Here is a 27,331-nt window from a genome sequence, read left to right as displayed (position 1 = left end):
GCCATGGCACATATACCTTTCTAAATGAGAGCAGTTTTATTGATAATAAAGGCATTATTTAGGGAAAATTGTCAATATTTTAAGAACCCATGACAACTGATCCCAGTAAAACTAGAAGTTAAATTGGATTCAGAAGAGAGGTCACACATAATGAGCCACTGATACTGGATTCTTTAGTTTTATTTTTTGATCCAGCTCTCTGGTCACTTGAGACAATTCATTCTTCTGGTGAGTTCCTTCCAGAAAGGATTCCCCAGAAACCTCAGAATTTTGCTCTTTCTCTGTACTGTTAAAGTTCTTCTTTCTCTGTTATTACAATCTCTTTTTGGCTGAGATCCTCTTTGATTCCTCCCAAAGGATCCTTTTAAGAAAGGAAATGCAAGAGCAAAGCTGCTTATTAAAGATGTTCACAAAGAGAATTGCTCTAGTAATTCTTCCAAAAAATTTTTTAAGATTATATGAAATGCAGATTTTCATCTTTTCAGCCAAGGAACTTGAGAGCTTGTTAATGAGGTCAGAAGTAGTGCAGCTGTTGCTAAAATGTGTTTTGTTTTCAAACCTGTACACTGATTTATGGCAAAGCTTAGATGAGGCTTTGTGTGAAGGTTTAATAAGAACTTGGAAAACTGTGTTTAGTAAGCTGAAGGGCATTAAGACAGTCTTTCCTAGGCAATCTCAAAAGAATCTTACCTTCTTTTTTATCTTGTTTGTGTGTTTGTGAATGCCCTGAGGTGAGGATGAAGAGTTACTCCAATAGCGGACTTCACATCAAGCACTGTACTGCAAATGGTATAATACTGCGGTCTTCTGGGAAAACGTGGTGGGTGTAAGGTAGGGATGGAGAATGTGAACAGATGAGCAAATGTCAATTACCCCTTTTGCTACACAGAGTGTGTTTTTTGAATGGTGTTTCCTAAACTGACTTTTTTACTTATTGTTTAATGTGAAATAAAGCATAAAGAAGAGATGACAGAATATAAATACCTTTAACATTGTATGTAAAAGACTGTGGGTAGGACTCCACAGATCTGCTTCAAATACATCTCTGAACAAGATGCAACAAACAGGCAGAGACAAAACAGAGGCTTTGGGTGTTGGAAATCAGAATTGTTCAATGACTGTCGAGAGCTGGAGGTTTGATCTTTCATTGCACACTTCTGTGTCCCAATATTAGTTCAGTCATCTCTCTCCATCTGTAACGACCTATTTGAGCAGTGAGTTCAGGAGCAAATCAAAGCTTCTGGTGGAAGTAACTCTGAAAACTGTTTTTTTACCCACAGACAGTTTCCCTCCTAGTTGAAAAGAGCCTTATTGATAACTATTGCAGCCCTGTGGATCTACTTCACTTACAGGCAGAATGGGCCTGTGATTCTTAGAGACACTGGGTGGACAGTCTCTCCATCTATATGTCAGGTTTTTTCTGTTGCTTGGAGCTGTCTGTGTGGAACTTGATCACGTTGTTCACTTACAGTATGTCTTTTTGCAGTGAAGTGTCTGGGATTAAATAACAGTCTGATCTGGGACAGCTAATGCTCATCTCCTCTGCTTTACAGTGGAGGAGAAAGGGTTGAGGAATCGGAGAATAACCAGATTGCCAAGAGAGGGGACAGCACCTGCTCTCAATTGTGCCCTTGCTTTATGAAGAGAAGCCGCACTGAATGTAACAGGATGAGGTGAGCAACGGCTATTTGAACCACTCCAGCTATAGCTGAAACTAACTTTGCTTGGGCTTCTTTTTTCCAGCTAAAATCCCAACAAAGTTTTGCTTACACCTGTCAAGGTGCACGTTCCTTTCTGCCATGTAGTACTTATTAGCAGTGTTAATGTAGTGACTCAGTGATAACATGAGCAGTGGGAGAAGAGGTCCTTGTGTGATGAAAACAAGGATGTGAGTGGGTGTGTCTGCCAGGCAGTAGTATTTCCAGCTAGTGTGGTTGTGCCAAGCTAGTCAGCTGGAAAACAGCTGAGAGCTTGTAAGAACCGCCCAAGCATTGACATGAGCACTGGCTGAAGCCCATGTATGTGGCTATGCTATCGAAAAGTTCAGATATGCCTATACAAGGTGTGAACGTGCCTTGGATTGCACAGCAGATCAGTCAGTGTTTGGATCAAATGCCTACCTTCTTTCCTGGTTCTGCTTTTGTCTTTCTTTGCTCTTCTAAGAATTCAGAAAATGCCTCCAAGGTATGCTCCCCAGCATAGGCCACCTCCTGAAAAGAGTTTTAAGTTGTTGAACTCTGTACACAAAATGCTGGAAATAACAGCGTAATCAGCTGGAGGATTTCAGTTCTTTAAGCTGATCAATATAGACTTTTGTGCTCAGTTTAGAAAGCAAGGGCAGAGACACAGCATGTTCAAATGTCATCTGAAATGCAAATGTAAAGAATAAATAGATGTATAGCCCTAAGAAAAGAAGTATTTGTATAAAAAAAAAACCACAACCCATAACTGTTATTGCATAATACCAGTCTGGGATCCTGCCAACTACTGACATCAGTGTCTTTTTGTGTTTAACAATAAACGTTTGCAAGATATTTTGAAGAATATAGTCTTCCAAGTGTCCATATTCAAAGCTGTCCAAAGATTTTGATGGAAATCCAAATTCTGAAGAAGTTTTTAAATACACAGTCCAGAAGTACCAGCTGTTGCACATCTTAAAAGAACAGGAGGAAAATGAGCAGTGACATTAATTTTCTTATACTTCGCCTTGAGGTGGGGATTTACTGAGGATTTTCTTCTGAAAAAGTTTAATGGAAGAAGCACTTTCAGTTTAGAGCTTAAAATTCTCTGAGTAGGTCTAGGCACCATACTGTATTTTAAAGATCCCCTACCCCCCACAAATACCTTTGCTCTCTGGAAGTATAAAAGGATCTTGCACAAGTCTTTTAACAAAAAGTTGTAGAAACTCGTATGTATGACATTGGGAATTGTCTGGTGTTACCTGTTACTCCCACTGAGACCAATAATGCTGTGTTACTTTACACTAGATCCTCTTATGCCTGATTTGAGTTCAAAGGACTGTAAACAAAACACCTCCATTCTCTGCTGAATTCACTAAAAGTATACACAAGTTTGATATTTCCATTCACTACGGTATTCTTTTGTAATAAAATTGTGGGGGCCTTGAAGTTGTTTTTTTTATGTTTGCAAGCTTAAGTTTCTTGAGACATTATTTGATACCTCCAGAGGCAATTAATATTCTCAGATTAGTCTTGATTTTTATAGATTCTGATGGCTTCAGACTCTTCAGAGCCTGAAGAACTGTAAAGCCAGAGCAGCGGCTGATCCCTGCACTGGTTACTGAGGACATGTGTCAATGCTTATAACTACAGTAATAGGTGCATAAGAGTATGTAAATGTTATTTTTCACACTTAATCCATAAAAACAAATAGAATCATCTGAAATCATTCTGAAAGACTGCAAGTTTTTCTCTTAAATTTTGAGTGGATGACGCAGTGGATGAGTTGTTCATCAGCTTCACAGATGGAGCTCAGATGATGCCTGGTCATTCCCTCTTCCACATAATTCATCTGATTCACTCTTGTTCCTTCAGCTCTGGCTATAACTGTTCCCCAACACAGAAACATTTGGTGCTCTGGAAAACTGGGCACATGCTTAAATGTCCAGCTATAGATCTAGGTCTCTTAGCTCATCCCATTCCACTTAACTCCAGTTAACCTGAAGTGGCTCTTGATTTAAAAATGTTGTCATGTATCTAGTTTTGCATCCACTGAAAGTAAGAGGATAACTTGCCATTAACTTCAGGAAAAGCTGAACCTGTTCTTAAACAGACTAAAGAGTGACGGTCCGCTGGGAAGACAGTTCGTAGCCCGGAAACCTAGCAGATACTTCTGTTCAGAGGAGGGTAGTATCTAATGTGATCTCATCAGGTGAGAGTGCTTGGAAGGGACCGCATAATAATGCATTCTGCCCATGGCTTTGCCTTTAAGGAAGTGTTAAGGGTGTCTCTGGTGGCCAGAGAACATAACCCACTTCCAGAAAACAGCTTTGGGTCGTGTTATGTTAGCCACATTTCCCTTGGTTTATCCAGGAGCAGGTTGAGACTTCTTTACATGCATTTTAATGTGCTTTCTAGAGTGTCCTTTATATGCATCTTTATATGCTTTCTAGAGTCTTATGATAGTTATTTCATCTTTAGAGTTCCTACTGCTTCAGTGTCTTTTTGTGTTTAACAATAAACGTTTGCAAGATATTTTGAAGAGTATAGTCTTCCAAGTGTCCGTATTCAAAGCTGTCCAAAGATTTTGATGGAAATCCAAATTCTGAAGAAGTTTTTAAATACACAGTCCAGAAGTGTATTCAATTCATCCTTAGACCTTAAACAATGCGAAGGATCAGTAAAGGTAACTGGAAAGCTCATGTGTTAGACTCAAACGCTAGCAAAATACTGAAGGCTAGAAAAGATGTCACTGTGAAATCAAGGTTGCATCAGGTGTTGTTGGACTGTATATATTTCCTGTTCCTCTCTTTCTTCATTGTGAACGTACTAGTTTCTCTTTGGCTTCAAGACCCTTATCACACTTTTCATGGCCAGAATAAGGGAGTAGGGATCATAATTTTGGGGCAGTGCCTATACAGTGAAAAACATAGTAGACACTCTGAGCCTTGGCACGTTGTGATACTACATTTTTATCCTGTGGTCTGACTTTGGTTAACTTCTAGAAAAGGACACGTATATGTGGGAGAATTCCCAATATAACTTCTGGTTGGGTATGAAATGACTGAGAGCTCTGGCAGTGACTGTGTATTAATGGCTTGAGTGTGTATTGGATCATTTATGGTGGTCTGTAGCGAGTAAAGATGTCTGCAGCCAGCTGTTCATGTAGTGCCATGAGAAAGAAGGCCAGAACGCTTGGGTCTGCAAGACTGCAGACACCTGCAGGACACCTGCACTGGTAGTCAAGTACAAGTTAAAATCTCTGGAGTTGAGGGAACTAGTATAAAAAACATGGTGCACAACAAAGAACTTGAGATTTCAAATACTCTTTAATTTCAGGGTATTTGTAAGTATGAAATAATCCCTTAATAGTTAATGAAAGTTGTTGTATTTTAACAAACTGACATTTATTATGAGCATTTAATGGGTTTCTGCTTTTTCTGCATAAAGACTAAACATGGTGTGAGTGTGAAGGACTGCAGTTCAATTCATCAGAAGCTGTGCATGCACATCTGAGAGGAAAATCTCTCCCTAAAAGATTAAATGAGGGCATGGGCAAATGTCTTAGAATTTAATTTAAGTTTGGGATTAAGAAGAAAAATGAAAAGCTTAGTAATGTCTCAATTATAGCAGTATCTTAGAATTTAATTATTTTTTTGCTTCAGAGGAATTTTCTTTTTAATTAGATTATCTACATAGATGGAGGAATGTAACTATTTAATATTTTTCTTTGCCTCATCTTTCAGCAGCATTTTCTGATTATTGTGTAACATAGTTGATGCATTAGGTAGCACATTCTAAAGATCATTGGTCTTGACAACAAATACTTATTCCCAGCTGAGGCTGTGATACTGGAATGAAGTAAAATTACTGGCATAAGTGTATAGAAGAAAGTTTTGGGCTTTGGGTTTTGTGAAAATGTGGAGAATATAACAAAAGTAGTACCAGCATTTTAGATGCTATAGTCATAGCTGCTCCAGAAACAACTGGCACAGGGTAGTTGGGTGACTGCACATATCTTGTCATGGTTTGAAGTGAAAAGGCACTGCAGTGATTAGGTGATATCTATAAGTTCACTCTGAGTTGAGACTGTTGCTAGAACCCAACAGGCAGATTGGAGGTTGTCAAACAGCAGAACATAAGGCTGTAATCACATGTAGGTCCGAGTGATGGACCAAATGATACATGGGCCCTTGCCACAGCCTCACACATAGAGGAGAAACCCTTCTATCACCTTCTCCTAATGCAGGTTCTTAGAGCAATGAATCCAACGTTGAGTAGGTAAGGACCAAAGCTTTCTTGCTTAAAGGACTCCTTTCTCACCAACATGCATGCATGTGCACACACACACACATATTCCCCCCTCAGTATACAGCTGTGTCTCCACATTCTCCCCTGACAGCTTCTCACCTGGTAATCTGGTCCAGCAGGAAAGAGTCTGAAGAATGGATAGCGATCTAATCCAACAGACAGGATGTCATTTGCTGTGACATCTATCTTCGCAATGATTATGTCTTTGCGACTTTCATATTGCTCTCCTAGCTTGTCCCAGAGCGGCAGGAGTTTTTGGCAGTTATAGGACCAAGGGGCATCTGCAAATTTAAAAATAAAAGGAGAAGGATACAGTCTGGCAGAAGAGCATGTGCTGGTGCAATTACCGAGACCCATTTAGCCCTTAAAGTTAGCAGGGTTTTGGATTTCAGTTGTAGTAACTCTCTACTTGAAACCGTTCACCCTTCATGAATTTAATGAATTTTCGTGTAGTGGTAACTAGCTATTCACTAATGCATTTCTGATAGCAGTGCTCCTTTAGCTCTGTTCAGCCATTTATGAGTATAACAAACATAACACTTGCCATATGACTTTGGAAAGGTGTGCCAGATAACCAATGCAACCCAAGTGAGTGTTGCATCATTCCCATGGTGAAATACTTGCCAGAAGCACAAAATGCTTTCTGCATACTAAAATTAACTGTGTTCATAAGCTATGCTATAGCTGCACTAAAAGGAGGAGTTTGAGGTATAGTGGTGTTTTGACTCTGAGCACTGCACTCATGCAGGTTAGCAAAAAGGCAAACTGCTGAGAATCTAGTATCCCCTTAAATAGCATACAACACAATCACAATCCTTCAGTCATGATAACAACGCTCATACTCAGTTTAGATAGAATTAAAATTTCTGGGGCACTTTCCCGAATACACTACATCCCATTTGCCAGCCTTTAATTTCCGGAGGATTTGGCTCAGTTCCTGCTTAGATCAGTTTGTTCATGATACTGAAATGTAAAAATCACTTGTGTGAATGAAATGGCTGCAGACAACAAGGAGGATTGCAGGAACATACTACCTTTAAGAATTTCTGGAATTTAGGGCAGTACAACTGGTTGTCTATATGTTAATGCTGCATGTTTGCTCTGCTGAAGTAACTAAGGCACAAACTAATCCCTGCTGGCTGGTACAGGGATAGGGCAGTGGTTTCTTGCTGGAAAGGGTCAAACAGGAAAGCCGCTTCCCTTGCAGATAGAGGAGGAAAAAAGGAGTTACAATTTGCTAAACCACAACTCCTCTCTGGGATTTAATCCTAGAGCATTATAACCAGACAACCTCACTTAACTCTCCCTCTGTCCCTGGAAGACAGCCTGACTTGTGCTGTACAGCATGCTGTAATGTTCCATTGTACAACATGACATTCTAGTGTCTTTTTTGTATTTCAGCACTGGGATTTGATATGGCCTTGACGAATATTTACTTAAGGGATCCAGTGTTATTCAGTGCAACCCTAAGTCAGCAAAGGTATCACAATGTTTCTATAGATATGACACAAATATTTCGTCAATGTTTTCATCAGACAATAAAAATTCATTAAGCTCGGCTTCTGCAAAGTGCAAAGATTAGCTTGGTATGTAAGCGTGAGCTTTTGTTTTCACTTCCAATTGATCACGTTAAAGCAACTTAAAATCTGAATACAATAACACTTACAAAACATAACAAACACAGTCATGGTCTTATTGAAGACAATCCTGTTGAAATTCTTCCCAACAAGCACTTTGACAGGCATCTTGTCCCAGTCCTCTGGAATTTCTTCACTAGAGAGATGTAGCTAAGCAGAAACAGAAACACTGCTGTGAAAGTGCAGGGAGCACTGAGAAACTGTACTCCAGCACAAGTTAATGTGAGACTGAGATGTTTCTCTACCTAATTTGCACTGGTACTGTATGTTATTTTTTTTTAAATTTCTACATCCTAGCCAGCCTTTATGTGCTATCACCTTCTTTCCCTTCAGCAGGGAGCTGGGGTCTTGCACCCCTGTGTAGTTGGTAGTAGGAATTACTTGTCTCTCTTCTTCCATACAGACTCCATAGTAGATTGTCTGAAAATTACTCTTTGGAACATGTTTGCATTTACTGTCCTGAATTCTTGTTGCCCAATGTTCAGAAGCTAGACTACTGAAAATCTTACCTATTGTGGCATCTCAAATGTGATGTAAAACACAGAAGAAAGTGTGCATTGCTGCTTAAATCTCTGCCTTCACCACCAGTCACAGTCCCCACATGACTCCTACAGTTTACAGTATATTGGCAATTTCTCTTCGTTTTCACCACAACACAGTAGTAGAAAGGCACTCATTCCCCATGGAAGCTATTCCCTGGTGGAAGTGTGCCGCTCAAGCAGATCTTGGTGGGATCTTGATCACCTCCTCGTCTCTACCTCTTCTGTCCTTCTGCTCCACCTCCCCGCCCTGCCCCAGAAATCGGCATCTAGTACTCAACTCTCTTAAATACTGCCTGCTGTCAGACTGACTACTTCATCTTTTCTCCTTGTGATGGAAACAAAAGTAAATCACTCTGAAGAGCACTGAATAAGGAAAACATTTTAACATATTTGTCACATGAGTGTGGAGGATGATGCCTCATTATGACAACAAATACTGTATTTACCATTGGGAATGATACCCCCTGTAAAAAATTCACTCTGCTAAACTTGCTGACAACAAATACCAAATCTTACTCCACTCTGAAACTGTCAATTTCCTATTTACCAGACTTCTCTAACCTCAAAATCCATTGCAGTAATTGTTTCCATCTTTCACAACTAAGGGAATGAAATTTCTCCATTATAGTGTTGGAAAGATTGAGACCTAGGGAGTTTTTAAACCACTAAAATACATCTGCTGAAATCAAGTAAAATATTGGGCCGTTAATGATTTATCCAGTTTTTACCTAAGAGGAGAACTCTGTAGTCCACCTCAGCTGTTAAATACAGAGGAATGGTCTGTCAACAACTGTAGATGAATGCATTAGAGTGAGAGTAAATTAATAAAACTGGCGATCAGAACAGTGCACTGTTCTGATTAAAAAAAGGGATGTTTTGCAAATTAATTTGTGTTTTAGCTGGTGTAGTAGAGGGGTGTCTCACTAGTAAAGAACATACCTTCGCTTTTCCATTTAGGTAGCTCTGGCAAAATTCTTTTAAGTTCTCCACAGTCACCTCGTCTGCCGGCATTTTGTACTTTGCATTGCTTGTCAGATTTAGGATTCTCACAGCAGGAACGTCAACTTCCCTGATGCGAAAATACTCAAAAACTCGTCCATTCCTTGTTTCATTAGTATCCACCAAGACAAACATTATCTGATAAGAGAGTCATGCATCTGGTTGAGCCTTCCAGCTTTGATTTAACTGTTTTAGAGAAATGGACCACAGAGCTTGGCAGTGGCTTAGGACCTAACCTTAAATGTAGAACCATCTTTTGGTCTCAGTCCAACAACCAGCAGCTCTGTGAACTTTATCATACCTTGATACTAGTTAATAATAAATGCTGAAGCAGACAAATGGAATGGAGCTTTTTCCTCTGTCCTTTCACAGTGGTTTGCTGTCACCTATTTTATTAACACTTCTGAATTACCCCCAAAGCTCTTACTGCTCTTCCTAATAAAGCTTAACAGGACAAAAGACCTGAAACACCTGTAATCCGCATGTCTTTACCAATATTAATGTGTGATATTTTATTACAAGATGAGTTATCATTCTTCAATCTCATGTACTTGGAGTGGCAGTAGCACCACAGTGATTGACAATGGAAAACTGAAATATTTCTGTGTATGACAGCCTATCCCTGGTTATATACATGCAAACACGTGTGCTGCAAGCAAAGTTATGCAGGTGCCTTGCAATATTTCTCAGGTCTTGTGGCTGGCTCCAGCTCTTGGTTCAGACAACACCATGAAATCCTCATGGCATTTTCTGGTGGTGGCAGAAATTGTCCGAACCTTGCTAAAATTATCTTTCGTTGGAAGTTGCTCCTAGAAAGTCATATTTATAAAATTAGAAACAGGTTTATTGGGAGCAGCTGGAATTAGTAGTATTGGTTTGTTTTAAAGAATAATTTTCAAGTGAAGTTTATTTTTCATCTTGTATCAGTAATAAATTCAAAGACTAGTTACTGAAACTGTTTTTAAATGGTTTGGTAGACTTGGAAAATGGACTGACACCAGTGTACTTTTACCAGTAATGATGGTGAGAGTTTTTCCATTGATCTTTTGGCATTCATATTTGCAAAGCAGGATTCAGCATGACAAACCTTTCCTCTAAATTCCGCAGCAGCAGATTTGTAGTTCTCATAAATCGCATTGAATGTCTCAGAGTTCGTTGGGGTGAACAGCAGGATGTGATTTTCAACAGGGACATCAAAAATCTTCACAGATGTCTGGGAAACAAAAGACTCAACACCTTTTCCACTCTTTGTAGGCAGAACAGTGAATCAGAGGCTCAGTATCAGTAACATTCAGTTCTGCTATTGCAAATTTTACTATTAAGACTTAGTTCCCAATCATTTCCATAATCGTTTTGTTTTGTTTTGTTTCTTCCATAGTTTTAAAGAAGATAGTGGGAAGAATCGGCAGCTGCTGAGTGTTTTCTCTGGTTTAGGAAAAACCTCATCATTATTCATAGATTTTTTTTTTCTACAGTCAGAAGGGACTGTTACGATATTCTAGTCTGACCTCCTGTATAACACACACTGAAGAACTAATGCTAAAGATGTGCTGAAAGTAAAAGGTGGTGTTGCCCAGGAAGGCCCAACTGCAGCAGTTGCAGGAGCTAGACCTGGCTGGGGTACTTCCTTCACTCCTGGCTGGCATCAGCAGCTTACAGAGCTGCCCTTTTATTCATGCCACCCCATGATCAGAGGCAATGGGGTGTCCCCGAGGCAAGCAGGTGTTTCCATGTCTTTCCTTTCCTTCCTGTACTACCAACAGTTACTGCTGGTTTCTTTCTTCCTCATCTTGTCCCAGAGGACCCAGTTGCTTCATGGGAGTGGAAGGGTTGGAACCAGGATAGGGACTGACCTTCCAACCTCCCACCCCACCTGGTTGTTGCAGAAGCAGCCCAGGCCTTTGTGTTGGCTCCACAAGAGGGAGGCGTCGCACGTTCAAGCAAGTTCACTGTTTGGTCAGCGGTTCCCCACCTCCTCTAAGAAAAAACACCTTGACAGAGGGAAGTATCTTCTGGCCTGGATTAGATCAAGAGCTGCCTGTTTGGTTCTGCTGATGTTTCTAAATGTGTTTAGGACTGGCCTAGTCAAACAAGGAAACAATTATCAAATGCTAAGGAGCAGAATAGCTCCCTATGTCTTTTTCTGCATGGGTTACTCTTTCCTGTCTTTCTCCTATGGCTTTTGTTAATACAGCAAAATACACATACCTCAAGATTATATTCAGTGACCAAATCCAAGGTAAAGGTTTTGATTAGCCTCGTTAGATCCAGTTTGTTCTGTCTGCCATTTTCAAGCACTTCATTATGCACAGGTTTTCCCTTGGAGAAATGGTGAAGTGTTTGAGGTTGTTGACCTTATCAACTATAGGAGCAAAGAGACTGTCTTTACTCTAAAATGTTGTTCTCAGCTTTGCGGTTTTATGATCCTCAATAACTAAAATTCCATTACTTGTAAAATAAATGTCATAACTAGATTACAGAACAGGATTGTAGCTAAAATTCAAGGTACAGCTGACAGTTTTAATTTGCTCAGTAATTTTAACATACTGAAAGATATTGTCTATGTCTATACACACTATCTGTGACATACGCTCACTCAGGATGTCCTTGGTCTGACTACTTCATAGCCTAAATGTTGGTGCTACTTCTGTGTAGTTTTGTTCTTTTTGTTGCCCGCTTCTTCTGTTGTGGATTGGAAGAAAAGGTGATTCTTGGCCAAAAGCAACACAAAGGCAAAGAGGTAAACATCTGCAAAACTCACTGAACCTGGCAGCGCATGTTGATTAGAACACGGGTTGGAAAATAAAGCCATTTTATTCAGTTCCTTAAATATAATTTGGGAGCCTGAATGTAGGCAGCCAGACTGAAAACACTAGTTGTCCAGAGGTTGCTGTTTGCCTCCTGCTTGTCTCTCTTGTCTGTAAATGCAATATTTTTTGTGTTAAGCTGAATTTCAGCTAGGAAATTATTTAACCTGAAAAATTCCCAAACTACCTTTCCGTAGCGCAAAGCTGCCATGGCAGCTCACTGCAGCTTCCCTGCTAGGCTTGCACGCCTACCTTCTTAAACACAACAAGAGTGTTCTTTTGGATGCCATAGTTAGCACAGACGTCCTCGCGGGCTGTCATCCCAAAAGGCATCTCTGGCACATCTCTTGCCGTTTCACAGAAAACATCCACTCTGTAATTGTGAAGTTCCTAGTCCCAGAAAGAGTATTTATTAAGACTGTGTCCTGCATCCTGCTAGGATGTGTAGGAGTGAGAACTACAGGTGAGGCAGGCCCCTAAAGGTTTGTGAGGTAGAGAAGAGACTGTAATTGTAAAGCAGGTATAGCTTGCTATGATTATCTCTAAGGGGAGATCTTTACATTAGCGGAGATCCTAGGAGTGCTGTGACACTAGCGCGTTCATGTTTTCAGCTAGTGTCAGCTGGGCTGGGCCAATATGGATGGTGCCTGGTCCCCTATGTCCTTCCTGTGCTAACCTCATCTGCTCTGCATTCCCCTGGCATTTCCACACTCTGCTAAGACTTCTGCAGATGGGAAAGGATCATGCCAACAGCTGCTCCCCTGCTGCAGCTCGTCTGCACAGCCAGCAGGATGTGATGGATTGGAGAGGAGGGCTCTCTTCTTGCAAGAGGACCTGACTGTTGTGTTTGGTGCTTTGACTGAGTGCTCTTCAAGGCAGGGACCTTGACTCCTACATCTGTCAAATAGTCACTGTGCTGTCCACCCTCAAACTAATAGTAAATAAGCGTGATGAAAGGCAACAGCGCTTCCAGATTTGATTTAATTAGACAGTTATTTCATGATAGATGAATAGTAATTTATATGCTGAGACCTCCCAACACATCCTGGCACTCATATTTGTAAGCAATCTGTGACTAATAGAAGGCCAAATACAGCTCTTTGTTTACTTGGACACTGTTTTGTTGGCTTCCACCCATTAAATTTCTGACATGCCCTAGCTCATGCTCAGCTACTGTCATTTCAGACCCTGAGTGAAATCAGAGTCCAGTCAAATACATCTGCAGGTAATATCTGCTATCAGCCTGACTCAGGGAACTCTCCAGCATCACTGCGATAGCAAGGGCTTCTCAATATGGCCCAGCGCTGGAAAACTGCCTTCCTTCATAAACGGCTGCAAACAGATTACTGCAAAGCAAGATTCTGGGCACTCTGAGCATTTTCACAGTTTGTCCTATTATGCTGTATGCGTTCACCAGCTCTGTTACTATGGGGTATTTTGGTAATGAATCCTGTTTTCCACATCCATAAAACTTGGACTATCCACTGTAGCCAGCACATTTGGGACCTTATCAGTTCAGCTATGAGTACAGGCACTGGGCAGAGAGACATCAGAATAAAAGTCTCTAGTGAGAGAAAATCCTTGATTGACTGTTTCAGATATTAAAGATTTCAAGGACACATTGAAAAAGCAGGGAAAAAATATTCCTATTTTACTGACTTCTGACTGCATGACAGCTAAAATGTATTTTGCACTATTTGACTATCGTTCTTCATCATTCAGCCCCAAATCCTAAGAACCTTATTCTGCTCTGGAAACTAGTAGGAATTTGCTTGAGAAAGGACTACATGAGTTGGATCATATACTGTGTAATATTTTATGACTTCCTATCCATGCAGATTTCTTAGCTTGCAGGAGCTAAAAACCAGTCAGTGTGATATTCATGGAGCTGTGCTCTGCCCCCCCTGAGTTTCACTGAAGTTGTTTAAATCATCAAAAGGAAACATGACGAAAATGCACTGCAGTATATCAGACAATATTTACTGCTTTTTTTATGGACTTAAACAGGAAAGGAACATTCCTTCACCAGAACAGCCTGCAACTATTCATGTCTATGATTTTATACCGTGTTTGAATAGAAATGCAGTGATCAGGTAACCCTAGATTTTTAGATCAGTTACAACTCTGGGCAAGGCTAACAACTCTTTCCATTTGGAGACTCCAGTAGCAGTATAGCCCACATCGGCAATGGGTTAAGTCTCTCCAGAGAAAAGGATGGAGTTAAGTAAGGCTAGGTAGGTCAGTAGTTCTGCTTTCTTTCCACCAGCCACCAAATTTGGGATTGTTTGGCAGAAGTCCTTTCTCTGAGGATACAGGAAAGTCTGCTGTGACCAGGGCTGTGCAAACACTGCTGTAGCATCATGCTCTCAGAAGCTGCTCTCGGAGTGGTAGGTCTCTGTGCCTGGGTACCTATTCAGGAAAAGTGCTGTGGTGTGAGATGTTCTTACCAACCTGGACTGCTTATCTAGAAGTGTGAAAATGTAGATAGAAACAAATTTTTAAAAAATGCAGGGAAAACTGAGGGCCTGCTTTTTTCAGGAAGGTTCTAGGTCTTTTGGATGTATGGGATTTTGTGGCGATGGAAAGTGATATATCCCAAAGTCAGAACAGAAACCAACCTCTTGAGTTTTCCAGTGAATTACCTTAAAAAAGCCAATCACTGCCAAGTCATCAGCATGTATGATGGCTTCGGCCTGATCAGTAGAGTTGATTAAAACAGTGCTTGGTCCTGTTCTTCTTTTCACCCATGTAACAAAGGCTGAGGCCTGTCTGACTCCTGTGAAAGGAAGAGAGGGTTAAAATGACCATCAAAATGAATGACAGAAATTGCTGTGCAATCAAAAAAGAGGTAGTGGAGGTTTAGAAGGATGCTGAATACAAATGGACTTGGGCTCCTTAGAACTAAGCTGATTTAAAGTGGGCTTGGGACATCCAAATTCAGCCTCAGGTTCTAGTCACCATTTAAATGGTTTTGACTCTAGAAGATTGATGATGGATTGGTACTGTGTTTTCTGGGACCTCTGCAAATGGCTGTATGTCCAATTAACTGCTTAATCACAGATGGATAATAGAGATGAGGAAATTCAGACACGTAGAAAACCTGTTCTGCAAGATTTCCTGTGTCCCAAAATCACTGTAAGCTATAAAGAGCTATCGACCTGAGGTTTAATCCAAAATTGCTTCAAACCAGTTGCAGATTTTATTGAATTGTCTGTTCAATTAAATTAGGTGTCAAAATTGTTCCTTCAATGCTGCAGAAGAGATCTGATAGGCACAGAGACATGTTAAAATTCCTCTGTGGGACTGCAGCTTCACTTTTCAGTATAGACATAAGAAATAAAGCATAAGTGTCAAAGTTGGGCTTTAATTCTGGATTGTTCCATTTTTTGGGTTCTAAATTGTGGCCATGAGTTTTAGTGAGATTACAGTCAGTCTGTTTATTTGGTAAATTCTCTTCAAGCTTTCAGGAGTTTTAGGAATGTTGAGTCTCTTTAAAATTACATTTTCTAGCTATCACATTTTCAGAGGAATTAGAGCCATAAATTAAGGCTCAGGAGATAAGAATCTCAGCTGTAAAGTAGCCCTTTCATCTCTGTGGGTATGACATCCTAGTTGGACCAGAGCAAGAGTCCAGCAAAGGGTTAGTGAAAATTACATATGAAGGACAAAAAGTCTGTATGCTGTGAAATGCTGGAGTCAAGATGTACAGTACAAGTGGATTATCGAAGATGCAAGTCCTGGTACTGTGCATTTTAGCAGTATGACAAGATCAAAATTGAGTCAGACCGTTTTAGTGCCATCAAGTCATTTTGCAGCAGGCTGCACTGCATCCAGTTCAAAATACTATTTTTTTAAGGTGAAGCAGGCAGCCATCTGCTCTGGAGTATATATGCTGCAGGCCAAAGCACAGAGCAGTATCTAGTGGCCACATAGTACCTGACTTCGGCTGTCTAAATGCAGAATTGAGCTCTTGCAGCTCATGTCAGCAGTACAGCCCCTCAGCATACTTTTCATGTGGTTAATCTTTCTGTTGGATTGCTTTAAACAATCTGTGTAGCTAGTTTCTACTGGCTGAATTCTGGCCTTGGAGTTGTAAATGATGATTTTTACAAAGCCTCGGATTTGGCTTTTGTGCTATCCCTATTGCAAGGACAACCATTCAAAAATTCCCTCTTCCATAAAATATTTAGTTTCTTGATTTAGGCAGGGTCTGCAGTTTCTTTTGTGGTATGAGGTATACCAAGTTCTGTATGAGAAGTCATTGGGTGGTCGTTGCACATTTTAAGTTGCCAATTCTCGATGGTTTAAAGTCATACGTGATAGGTGAGATTTTACTAGTTGTTGTATATAAGCATTTACCTGTCAACAAAATGTAATTTAAGCCATTATGGTGGTACACATGCTCTGAACGGTTGATGCTATCTTGTGCAAATCACAGAGCAGAAGCCAGTTTCCTAACTTCTTGTGTCTTGCTAGTGAGTATGTCTTAAATAGCAGCTCTCTGCTGAAGGGTGACTGTGTGCGTGTAGTGTTGTGATACTCTGTATTCACTGGTTCCAACAAGCATACCTGTCAATAGGTTTACCACTTGAAAAGAGGTTTTCTCATCAATGCTATAGATTTGATCAGAGACTGAAGGTAGGTGCTTTTGCTCTCATGTATCAGCACCTCTAATAAAAGTTCAGTACGGCAAATCACGCTTTCAGTGGCATTTGTGCAGAAGCTGCTGTTTGCACAAGTCTAGATGATAGGAACTTGGTAGGAAATTCAATAGCGAGGAGGAGCAAGTTACTAAAAATACTGAAGATCAGCTTTCAGCAGCAGCAGCAGCCGCCACAGGAGGCTCAGCAGTTAAAGAAATCAGAGCACTTGGTTGTGTACAGGCTCAGGAGGCAAACTTTAGGTGCCTTTTTTGTGTATTGTATTAAACTTGTAACTCAACTGTATCTGCTCTGAGTACACTAACAGACACTTGGACAAGTCATACAATTTTTGTCAACTCTGTAAAAGTTCATCATTTTAGGAAAAAAAAATATTTATATTTCTTGTATATATTTTCTGTGAAAGCAAAACTCTAAGGCCTGGATTTCCCAGGATTGCTGAAGTCAGCCTTATCTCCAATATTGTTGTCTTTGCTTAATAACTTACCATTAAAAATTTCAAATTCTATGTTTTTTCTGGGCCACATATGAGCTTCCTCTCATGGCTAAATTGCAAAATTATTTTCCTTGGCTTAGGAATGACATACTTATATATTAAGGAACTTTAATGAATTCACAATTCATTGTTAGATGCTCCGGCCTACTTCTGTAGGCACTCTACCCATGGGAATTGCAGTGAACTAGAAGTGCAAATAGAGCAGGTTTGGGACCAAATTCTTGTTTGGCGTAACTAACTTATTTATGTTCATTGTAGTAAATGGGAGTAAGTCATCTTGTTAGAGTGATTCTCTGTACTTAGTGGAATTACGCCAGCAACGAATTTGGCTGTGTGAACTAAAGATAGAGAAGCATGTTCAGTTATACACTTGGAAGATGAATTCAAATCCAAGTTCTTGTATTGGTACAGGGGTAATTGTGTATTTAAAACCATGGGCAAAGTCAGCTTGCTGCCTTGCATACTCTTCATCTGAGCATCTATATTTTTCTTCTCAGCAGTATGATAGGTCAGTACATCCTGTCATTACTTATTATTTTATCACTGCATAAGACAGTTTACCTTTGCAGTCTATGGGATCTTCCCTGTTGCCATCCACAAAAAATTTCACAGCAGGAAACTCTCGAATATTAAATTCTTTTCTCAAATCATTTTGGTGTGTGACATCAACTTTGCCAAATTGGATTCTTGGAGCTTCTTTTTTAAGCTGTTTTGCAGCCTCAGCAAATTCTTCAGACAAATTCTGAGATGATTGACATGAAGAAACATCTGGAAAGGGTCAAGCAAAAGAGAATGGGTTACATAGGCCACAGTGTGAAGCTTTCTACTGGAGGTTGTTGTGTCAAATAGTAGCTGGAGGGGTTGAATAAGGTCTTTTATGATTCAGAAATAAATGAGAAATTATCTTTTTACTTGTGTTTATGCTGATTATTCACCATTCTACATGTTCTTGGAGCAGTCACAGTGAACAACTAGTAGGAGTGCAATAGTCTTCTGTTGGGAAGAAATGACGTGGAATTAAAAAGTAATTTGACTGACTGTGCTGGGTATGAGTTAAAGGGAGGTCAAGGGTAGAGTTAGTTATTACTCACATTAGGACTCTTTGATAAGATACCATTTTTGCAAGGACTTCACTGAGGCAAACCTTTGTAGTGCAGAAGCTACTTTTCTGGATAAGATACAGAGGAGGAAAGTAGAGCGTAACAGAGCATGGTCTTTTAGAGACTGGCAATGTATTTCTGCATGCCGTGCTGTGTGCCAGCCCTTCTCTAGCTCAAATGGCAGTTGCCTGTTTGGAGGAAGCTGGCCCTAGTCTGGGCCCTGGAGCTGTAAACTATATTAACACGAAAAAAGGACAAGATAAAGAAACTAGTCATACATTGGCTGCTCTGTATTCAAAGTAAAATAAGAGGTAAAGGCCTGGAGCTTTGCAGCGTGGGTTAAAAAGAAAATTAATTTTACTCCCTTTTCATGAAATTGAAATACCCTATCTTGTTACATTTGTTTTATTATAAAGAGCAAAACTTTTTTCTTTAGATTCTGCACAGAAAATTTTTAGTTTCATCAATATACTTTTCAAATAGGAACAGATGAAAAACAGCCCATTAATCTGTTTCATATGTTCATGTGTGTTCTTGTGTATATATATACACACCTTCAGATACATACTTACAGAAGCGCGCATACACATATGTGCCAAAGCATAAATCTAACACAAAATTACAAATGCATTTCTCTATAGCCTACCTGGTAAAGACATTGCCCAACATAATTATAACCAAAAAGTGAATGAACATTTCTATGAGTTCTAATAAATGAAAGATAAAACCACTAACTCAGTGCCGAGTTATGCTTCTTGCATTATTCATCATTATCCTTGCTCTGAATCCTAGCCATCAGTCATTTTCTCCCATCTAACTGCTATAGTGAGGAGTGTGAAGAGTAGCATTAAATAACGTTATTTTCTCAAAATCGGCCCTTCCAAATTCTTCCACGTATAAAACCGTCTTGGCTTAGGGTCACAGAAACCCTGGCACGGGAATAGCAGCACCAGCTGCTAACATGCCAAAGGGGATTCTTGTTAGTGGAACAAAACTTAGTGTCTATTCAGGGGGCACTCGGATACCATGGTGATGAATAGAAGGTACTTCTCTAAATAAAGTAAATGAGCCTTAAGTCATCAGTTGAAAGGAAACTGTGTTCTAATTGTCTGTAAAATCACTGTTTCATCAAATCTATTTGTATTTTACAGAGAGATTTGTCAAAGAGACTTTATCCTAGCTTCAGTTCCCTTCTTCCAAATTATAGAAATGGTCTTACAAAACTTTCCCTCAACAAGTTTGTAATGTGTTATCTCCTAGCACAAAAAAAAAAAGGGATTAGTATCTCTAATTGTATCTTGATATGCTCTAGAGGTCACTGCAGAAAATCATGATACCTACTAGAAGTTCTGACCTGTCAACATAAGAAACAGCATGTCTACCCTGTAAAAATACTGCTACTTCTAGGGACGCTGTGTGTTGAGTCTTCATGAAGTGCCTTTGCTTAAAATGGTTGCAAAGATATGTAGACTTTTAAATAACACATGGGGTACCTGCTATGCAATTTAAGAGTGCTGATACACAATGACTGCATGTGGCAGGGTTAGCCCAGAACAGTTAGACCGAGTTATTGGGCTTTCCAAGAGGAAGGGCGCATTGCTCTGGACAGAGTGCTGTTGGAATAAGGAGCAGGAAGCCACACAGCAATTAGGAATCCAGCACCTTCTGGCTGATTCCAAGGCAATGTTTTACACCAGAGGCAATTTGAATATAATGACTTTTTCCTAATAACCTAAGGGTTGCACAGCTGTTTGACCACAGCTGGGAATTTGGAAGATCAAATGTTAGTTGCACAGTGAAACAGGACTCTTTTGGAAAGGGGAAGAAGAAATTGTTGGTGAAGTCCAGACACAGAAGCAGAAGCCACTTAGAGGCTTCCCAAATATACAGGGAATAATAAGCTTTATAGACATTAGACATGTACGTATATGGTCTGTGGGGGTTTAGGATCTATTTTTCTCTGAAATACTTCCATTCCAAACAGATATTTTAAGACTGATTTCTTATCACTGAATGACCTGAAAAGGCAGAGTTGCAGGTAACTAGTAATGTAACTAACATGCTTCAATAATGAGTTGGCAGAGTTAGTAGCTCCTGACTGGAGCTGGGAAAAGTTCATGACTCCATCCTGTACAAAGTAATCACTGCATTCAGGCACCAGGAGAAATCCAAGTACCATTAACCTGAGAACCGCGAGACAGAAGTTCAGCGAGTGAACAGCCTTATTCATCAGACAGATAAAAATTGTTTCCTTGACTACCTAGAAAGCATGTGGAAACATCCATCACACACCTTTCCCCTGCTTTCCTGAGTGATTAGACTCCTCTTCAGCTTTCCATCAATTCCTTTTCATTCCACTCATTCTCTGTTTGACTCCCAGGTGCTTTATTTTTCAAGTCACTTGAGTCTTGCAGGAAGTCATCAATCCTTTTATTTGGAACCTTTGCTTGAGTTTTGTTTCACTTCCTCAGTTTTAGGTTTTTATTGACACCAATTGCTTCAGGCGTTGGGGTGAGGAAGCAGCTGCTGAGGTTAACACAGCATCACAGGTTCCAGGCTTGAGGAGAGCTGAGCACCAGCAGAGTACAAGGGCAGACACAGATGAGAGGTAAGAGAGTTGGTGGCTACGTCACCAGGGAAGACATGCCTGGGTGCTGGGACACCCAGGTAAACCAGTGTGCTGTGCCATGGGTGCCAGAAGCGAGAGGCCCTTTAAAAGCTGTCAGCTCAGGAACAACATTGTATTAACAATGGGAAAATGTCTTCATTATCAGTAATTTTAGTTGTGTTGTAAATAAAAAGGATATTTAAGGGTTTGTGGAGATTTCAAAATTTTTTTCCTGAATAGTGTTTTTAACCTGTCTTTTGGAAGCATCACTGAATTCCCTCTTGCACTGTGTCATTGCTGTTTTGTGAAGTGTCCTTGTCAAAACAGATGTGAACCTCCAAAGGAACATCTTAACAGATTGCCACAGTTTGATCATGTGTACAGAAGATCCTGAAAATAAATTATCTGGCATCAGAAAACAGCTCAAGCTCTTTGGCTCAGATATGGGAAGAATTTAAAAGGGCCACAGAACTATGAGAGTTAAAAGCATCTGTGCAGTGTCCTCTTGAGTTTCTACTTTCTTTCCTTTTTGATAACAATTGAGCTGCAACCAGTCACCTTTTTAAGTCATTTGCAGGGGGAAGACTGTAGCACCATTTCTGCAGCCACTTTGCTCAGACAGTATTGGCATGTTGTCTTTGTGAGGAGAAGGCCCCACACTGAAGAACAGCATCACATTTTTCAGCATGCTCCCTGAGGACTAAATTTCCCTTGTTGTACGAACTGCTGTAAGAATGCCTCCCTCTGCAGGTCATGTAGAGCAAATCTTACACATACCTTCATTCCCCAAAGGGTGTTGGATATGGGAGATTTGCCACATTTTCCATTTCACGAGCTATAAAAAAGTCTACGTATTTGAGGATTTAAATGCATTTTTATATTTTACCTGTCTTGAATGTCAGCAACTCAGATTTTGTAGTTTTTGTTTTCCATGGACAACTAGTGAACTAGGTTAATGTGAAATCACATGTACATTGAAACTGAAGCCTGACAAACTGAAAGGGAATACAGATTTTTAATCAGACCATCAAAAACGCTGATTTTTACAGCTCCAGACACTAAAGCAGTCTTGTTCTAGGCCATGTAAAACGTTTTGTGAGAAACCAGTCCTGCTTCTCTGGAGAACTTAGAGCATGACTGTGTAAGGATCAAGAAATAAGTTGGGTATAATCACATATCATTATCTCTGTCTTAGAGAGTCGGAAATATGTTTTGCCACACCAAATGGATATGAAAAAAGTGGGAAGAGAACCAGCAATCTTGTACTTTGAGAGACTGTTTCTCTTGAGCACGTCAATCACCTGAGTAAGCCGCTGCTTTTTTTCCATAGTGCAGCTTACTGAACTAAAATGTATTGAAATGTGGACAGAGAAAAATTTTACTGATACATAAATGTGTTTAGTGACCCTAAAGCATTCTTGAAGTGAGTATACATGAAAGCATGATGAGTTCCAATTTCATTAGCTAATTGCTGGTGGCCTCCAATTTAATTCAGCGGTCTGTATTGATGGTCTAGTGATTGCTGCAGTCATTGTGAATATGCCTGTTGTCATGCTAAACACTGTTTTCCTAGCTGTTAGTTCCTGGCATGGTCAGAAAGTCATTTTAGCAGTCCCACTTTTCATCTCCTGCGTAGGCTGCTTTTAGAGTTTCACTACAGATATGTAATTTTCTCTGTAGAAGACTCTTGAGATGAAGGATGGATTTGTGTTTAACGTATTAGAGTGGAAGGATGTTAATCTTGCTGCAGTTGCAAACTTTCTTGTGTGACCTTGAATTCTCCCATTCTCCTTTACAGCGAGATACAGCCCGTAATCTCCTGTGCTGACCTCTGTATTTTTAAACTGAGCTAGTCTGATGTTTGAAGTTTGCAGTTCACTTGAGATCTTCTGCTATGCAAACATTGAGGATTGTTCTACAGTTTGGATATTCAAAGCATTCAGTAAAATAAGTGTGTGTAAGAGACACCTATATAAAGGACCCATGGTAATCAGTAAGTCTCTGGAACAGGCAACTAGAACATAATCTAGTGACTCTTGCAGCTGTCTGGACATGTTTCCACTGTCCTGCTCATTTTTATATGCCTATTTTGCAAACGATTTAAGTGACTCTTCAAAAGATTTACTCCTAAAAGACTAACACAGGTTTCTGATGAAGCCTACAAGGAGTGAGGCAGCCACATTCCACTACCCTTCACACTGCACTAGGTTCCTATAGGAACCTTAGTTGTAAGAAACACCTGTTCTGGGTGGTTTTGAACTGTTCGTATTCACCTCCTGTGGTGAGGAGACAGCTGTATGCTGAAATCACTTCTTAGCACAGGAGTGAGCATGCTTTGGATGTTGGCTTTATAAGTGAGCTGACCACCTGATCTGTATAATTGATTTAAAATCAGTCATGCCCCTCCTGGTTTTATGAACTCTTTATATACTTAGGCAGCATTGGGTTTTTTTCAATAACATCACCTTCAGCTTTTGTGCCTTGGAAAGGACATGTTTGTCTTTGAGTAACTCCCCATCTTGCCTATTAAATGTCATTATCTCAGCATAGATTGTCAGTCACAGGCTGCAGGAATCCTACAGCTGACCCAGTGGCTCACTGGATATACAAATGTTCTGCTAGAAAAGGTAAACATCACTTTTTCATAAATGAGAGTGCACTTGGCACACAAAGCAGCAGCGCCACAAGGCCTGCACCGCTTGTGTGCTTGTTCTTAGGTTATCCACGTGTTTAAGAACTGAAAACCTTTCCTTGGAAAGGACAAGAGCAGGCATTCTCAGAGATCTGGGGAGTCAAACATTCACTGAGGTCTGGGCCTTTTTCTGAATTCTTCTGCTAGGAGGGAGAAAGTGGCATGTATCCTCTGCACCCATTTTCTGTTTCCCAAAATATGCCATTAGCCAAGTTAAAGTCTTACAGAACTAGAGCTGTAAGGGACTTGGAGAGGTGGTTGGTCTTGCCTAAGGCAAGTTAAAGCTTGAGATGAGGTGCTCCTAGCACATGCAGGACACATAACTCATCTGGACAGGCAGCAGGGCTTGCGTCCACAGGGGAGTAGGCGTATTGCTGTGTGCGGCTTGCATTGTTTTCAGACATTGTTCTCTGTGCCTTCCCAAAACCCAAAGAGAAGCTGGGACCTTGGTTCCTGTGTCCCTCCCCACCCTCTTCATGCTGCCCCTTCGGTTACCTTGTTGCACAACGCAGCTGGGACAAGGGCAGAAGAGCGCTGGATTTCTGGGTCATTAGGCTGTTGCCATGCTGGATACTTGCCCTGTGTACTTCACTCAGCTTGTGAAGGTAGCCTGACACTGCTTGGCAGAAAGTCAGCGTATGTTTTTATAGTAAACCTTGCCTGAAAGAAGGCGGACCTGGGACATGGTGAGGGTGGAACTGAAGAGCATTAGGAGGACTTGGGAGTTGCTGGGCAGAAGACATCAAAGCAGGTGTCTCCTCATAAATATTGCGGGACTAGTGAGTAGATAATGGTATGCAACAGGGAAAGCATTGGGGGTTTCTCACAATAGATAGGCCTAAGGCAGATCCTAGAGTATTGAATCAGAGTTTAGAGCTCAGATTTTCCCCATGTCTGTACAGCAACAGAATAAATTGTGCTTTCTGGGAAGCGTGGGATTCCTTCCCGTTCTCTGAGTGTGTCTCCGTACATAAAATATTACGGCTTTATGGCTTCTCTGTACAGGCACATGTGCATGTTCCGCCTTTAGTCTCTTTGTGCTGTGGCAACGCAAATGATTACAGCAAATGAACCAGTGGGTTCAGCACTGTGGACTCAGGTTTCCTACACCCCGGGGCAGTGCCTCACTGCAGGATGTTTTGTCATTGCCCCAGAGGCTGTTTAGTGGCATCTCTCCAAAGGGAGCTATTGAGATTGAGGCCAGTGATTTCCAGATAATGTGTTTGTGATTATATGTGACTTCATAATTCTCTGCAGGGACTGTAGATGCCTTCATGGTTTGTGGGGGGAATGGCAATCCATGAGTTTTCAGTAAGCCTTTCAGATAGACAATGGTGACCTTGAATCCAAACCAGAAGGCAGTGAGGATCACTGGAGCAAGGTTTGGCTGGGGAGCAGTGTTTCATCTCTGACGTTTTTGAAGATGCAGTATGGAATGGAAGAGTGTTCTTGTCCTTCCCTTTTGAAGAATACTAGTTGTGAAGGTGGTGGGATATCAGAAAGGTCCAAAACTGCTCTAAGTATGGGGAAGAAATCCTAATTTAGATCTCCCACGTCTTTTGAGGGCCCAAGTCCCTGGGCTACTGTATTCTGAACAATTCTTTCTTCATCTTTCATTTCTTTATGAAACTTTTCACATGTCTTGTTTCCATTTGGTATTAGGTTAAAATCCTGAAGCGTGTTGCAGTATCTCCTTGTTGATCAGCGTTGCCAGTACTAAGGAGGTTTGGCTGCAAACTCTTCTCTGACCTGGACATTTAGGTTCTATGCTTTGAATCAAAAGCTGAGAATAGAGCTTGACTAAGGTTTTTTCTGATAAATTATTTTTTCACCAAAATAATGCATCTTCAGAGAGATCGAAACAGTTCATAGCTGCAGACTGAATTTGGCAAATAGCTTTAGATCCTCCACAATTAAAAAATAAATTCTTGTTAAATTTCAACACTTCCAAAAGTGTTTAAAAGTCTTGATTGTTAAGTTTTAAAGAAATTTCTCGTGTGATTGTTCTGAGAGCTTTAAAAATATTTAAAGTTTCATAACATTGTTTCTGGACTAATGAAATGTTTGGTATGATCCAAACATATTTTTAGTTTCATTAATCTGTTAGTGTATTTTAGTTTTTGTTGTTGGAAGAATACAAGTGTGTTCATTTCAGATTGACCTACACCACTACTAATTATCATCATCTGGGTTTGGTAGTGAGACAAAAGAACAAATTACATGCACTTCTGCAAAGTTAGGTTATTGCCTTAATTTCAGATATCTCTTCCAAATATGAAATAGATCGGAGTTTTCTGCTTGTGCCTGTCTCTAATGCCTGTGTCCAAAGGAGTGCTAGTTTGCAAAGTGTTTGTATAATTTAAGGCTAAGTGGATGTGTGCACTGAGCTCAGTGTCTATTGCACAGTGAATCAAGTTGGCACCCACCTTACTCCCACTATCTGTCTTATGTAGCAGACTGGTATTTAGCCACCCCAAAAAGGAATAAATTACTGTAGTTATGGTCAGAAATAGATACAGGGAGAAAAACAAAGAAGGACTACTGGAGGACAAAGCAACAACAGTAAAACAAGCATCCCTGAGTGCCCCAGCATCAGTCATGCTCTGCAGAGCCATCAGGGTAAGAAAGCAGCAAATGATACTCACAGAACTCCACCAGCAGGTACTTTGTTTCCTTCAATGCTCTGTCAAAGTTGCTCTTTTTCAGCAAGAGTACATTGTTCTCCTTTTTTATTTTGGGTAGTTTGGCTTTCTTTGGCTTTGTTTCATTTGGGCTTATGCTGTCTGCTGCTGGGAAGCCTGTGAGAAACAGTAATGGTAGAAAGAAAAAATGATGTGTCTTCATTTTGCTCTGCCTTTATCCAGTTCTTGAGAAAGAAAGAAGCAAAGGAGCACTAAGCAGCAGGGTTTGCTGCTGTTGTTATCAGCCAAACTAAGAGGCTGATAAGGTTGATAATGGAGTCTACCACCAGTGGAGCCAACTGCACCTTTCCATGGGAAGATTAATGTAGTTCATTCCTTCCCCATCTTTAGCAGTGTTTGGGAAAAAGGTATCTGTGGGGAAGGTGGGTTTACTGTTTCTGTAAATAATACTTGGGGAGAGGGTGAGAGAGCACAGGAGGAAACACTTGCCCACAGAAACACCAGTTGATTCATAGTGCACGTCTCTAGACAGCCTGCTCTTGTCACCCTTACCCAGCGCAGAGCTGCAGACAAACAGTAAGAGAAGTACCTGGGAAAGTATTTGAGGCCTGCTCCTCTGCTTAATTTTTGGTTGTCTGTAGCACTTACAGACATACTTATTATGGATCTGATTCAGAGTATGCTGAAGTCAGGGAAAAACATTGCCTTGCATATGTAATTTTAATGTCTGTGTTTCTTCAGTGCCTTGCCTGTGAGGCTCCCATCTCTGCTTAAGAACCAAGTTGTAGCTTAAGTAAGATACTACTTTGTGGGTTAAACCAGAAGATTTTGCCACTGGTTTTCAGTGGTAGCACAATTTCACGTAGCTAATAGCTGTACTAAATGTACTATTTCATCCTTAGCTCACAGACACAGGTGATAGCTATCCTATGAGGCATCCCTAGCTAGTCTTTTCAGAACATGTTAAGATATATCATACAAAAATATTAAGAAGGTGCCATTTACTAAGATATGGGGTTTTCTTTCTGTAAATATCTGCCAGTCTGTAATTGTAGTAGAAACATCTTTGACCCTTAAACTGTGCTGAAATCTGTGAACTGCACACCCAAAGCTGTAGTCGGTCTAGAGGTGATCAGGTCTTTTGGTGGTTGTTTCAT

The 27,331-nt window shown here is 40.4% G+C and overlaps 1 protein-coding gene across 1 annotated transcript; it reads right to left on the bottom strand.

Annotated features, from left to right (window-relative positions):
• Positions 1–289: 289 nt before the first annotated feature.
• Positions 290–26,376, bottom strand: PDILT (protein disulfide isomerase like, testis expressed; the record flags this gene model as incomplete). Its single annotated transcript, XM_082006937.1, has 11 exons — positions 290–361; positions 2,121–2,210; positions 6,090–6,271; positions 7,657–7,777; positions 9,109–9,306; positions 10,256–10,381; positions 11,377–11,487; positions 12,228–12,365; positions 14,618–14,751; positions 17,694–17,900; positions 26,178–26,376. The coding sequence occupies 11 exons, from the start codon at positions 26,374–26,376 to the stop codon at positions 290–292; spliced, it is 1,578 nt and encodes a 525-aa protein (XP_081863063.1).
• Positions 26,377–27,331: the final 955 nt, after the last annotated feature.

This window comes from Phaethon aethereus (assembly GCF_964289735.1).
Source record: "Phaethon aethereus genome assembly, chromosome: 15".
NCBI classification, from domain to species: Eukaryota; Metazoa; Chordata; class Aves; order Phaethontiformes; family Phaethontidae; genus Phaethon; species Phaethon aethereus.
The sequence above is the reverse complement of the archived record's forward strand: the minus strand, read 5'-3'. Positions and strand labels throughout refer to the sequence as shown.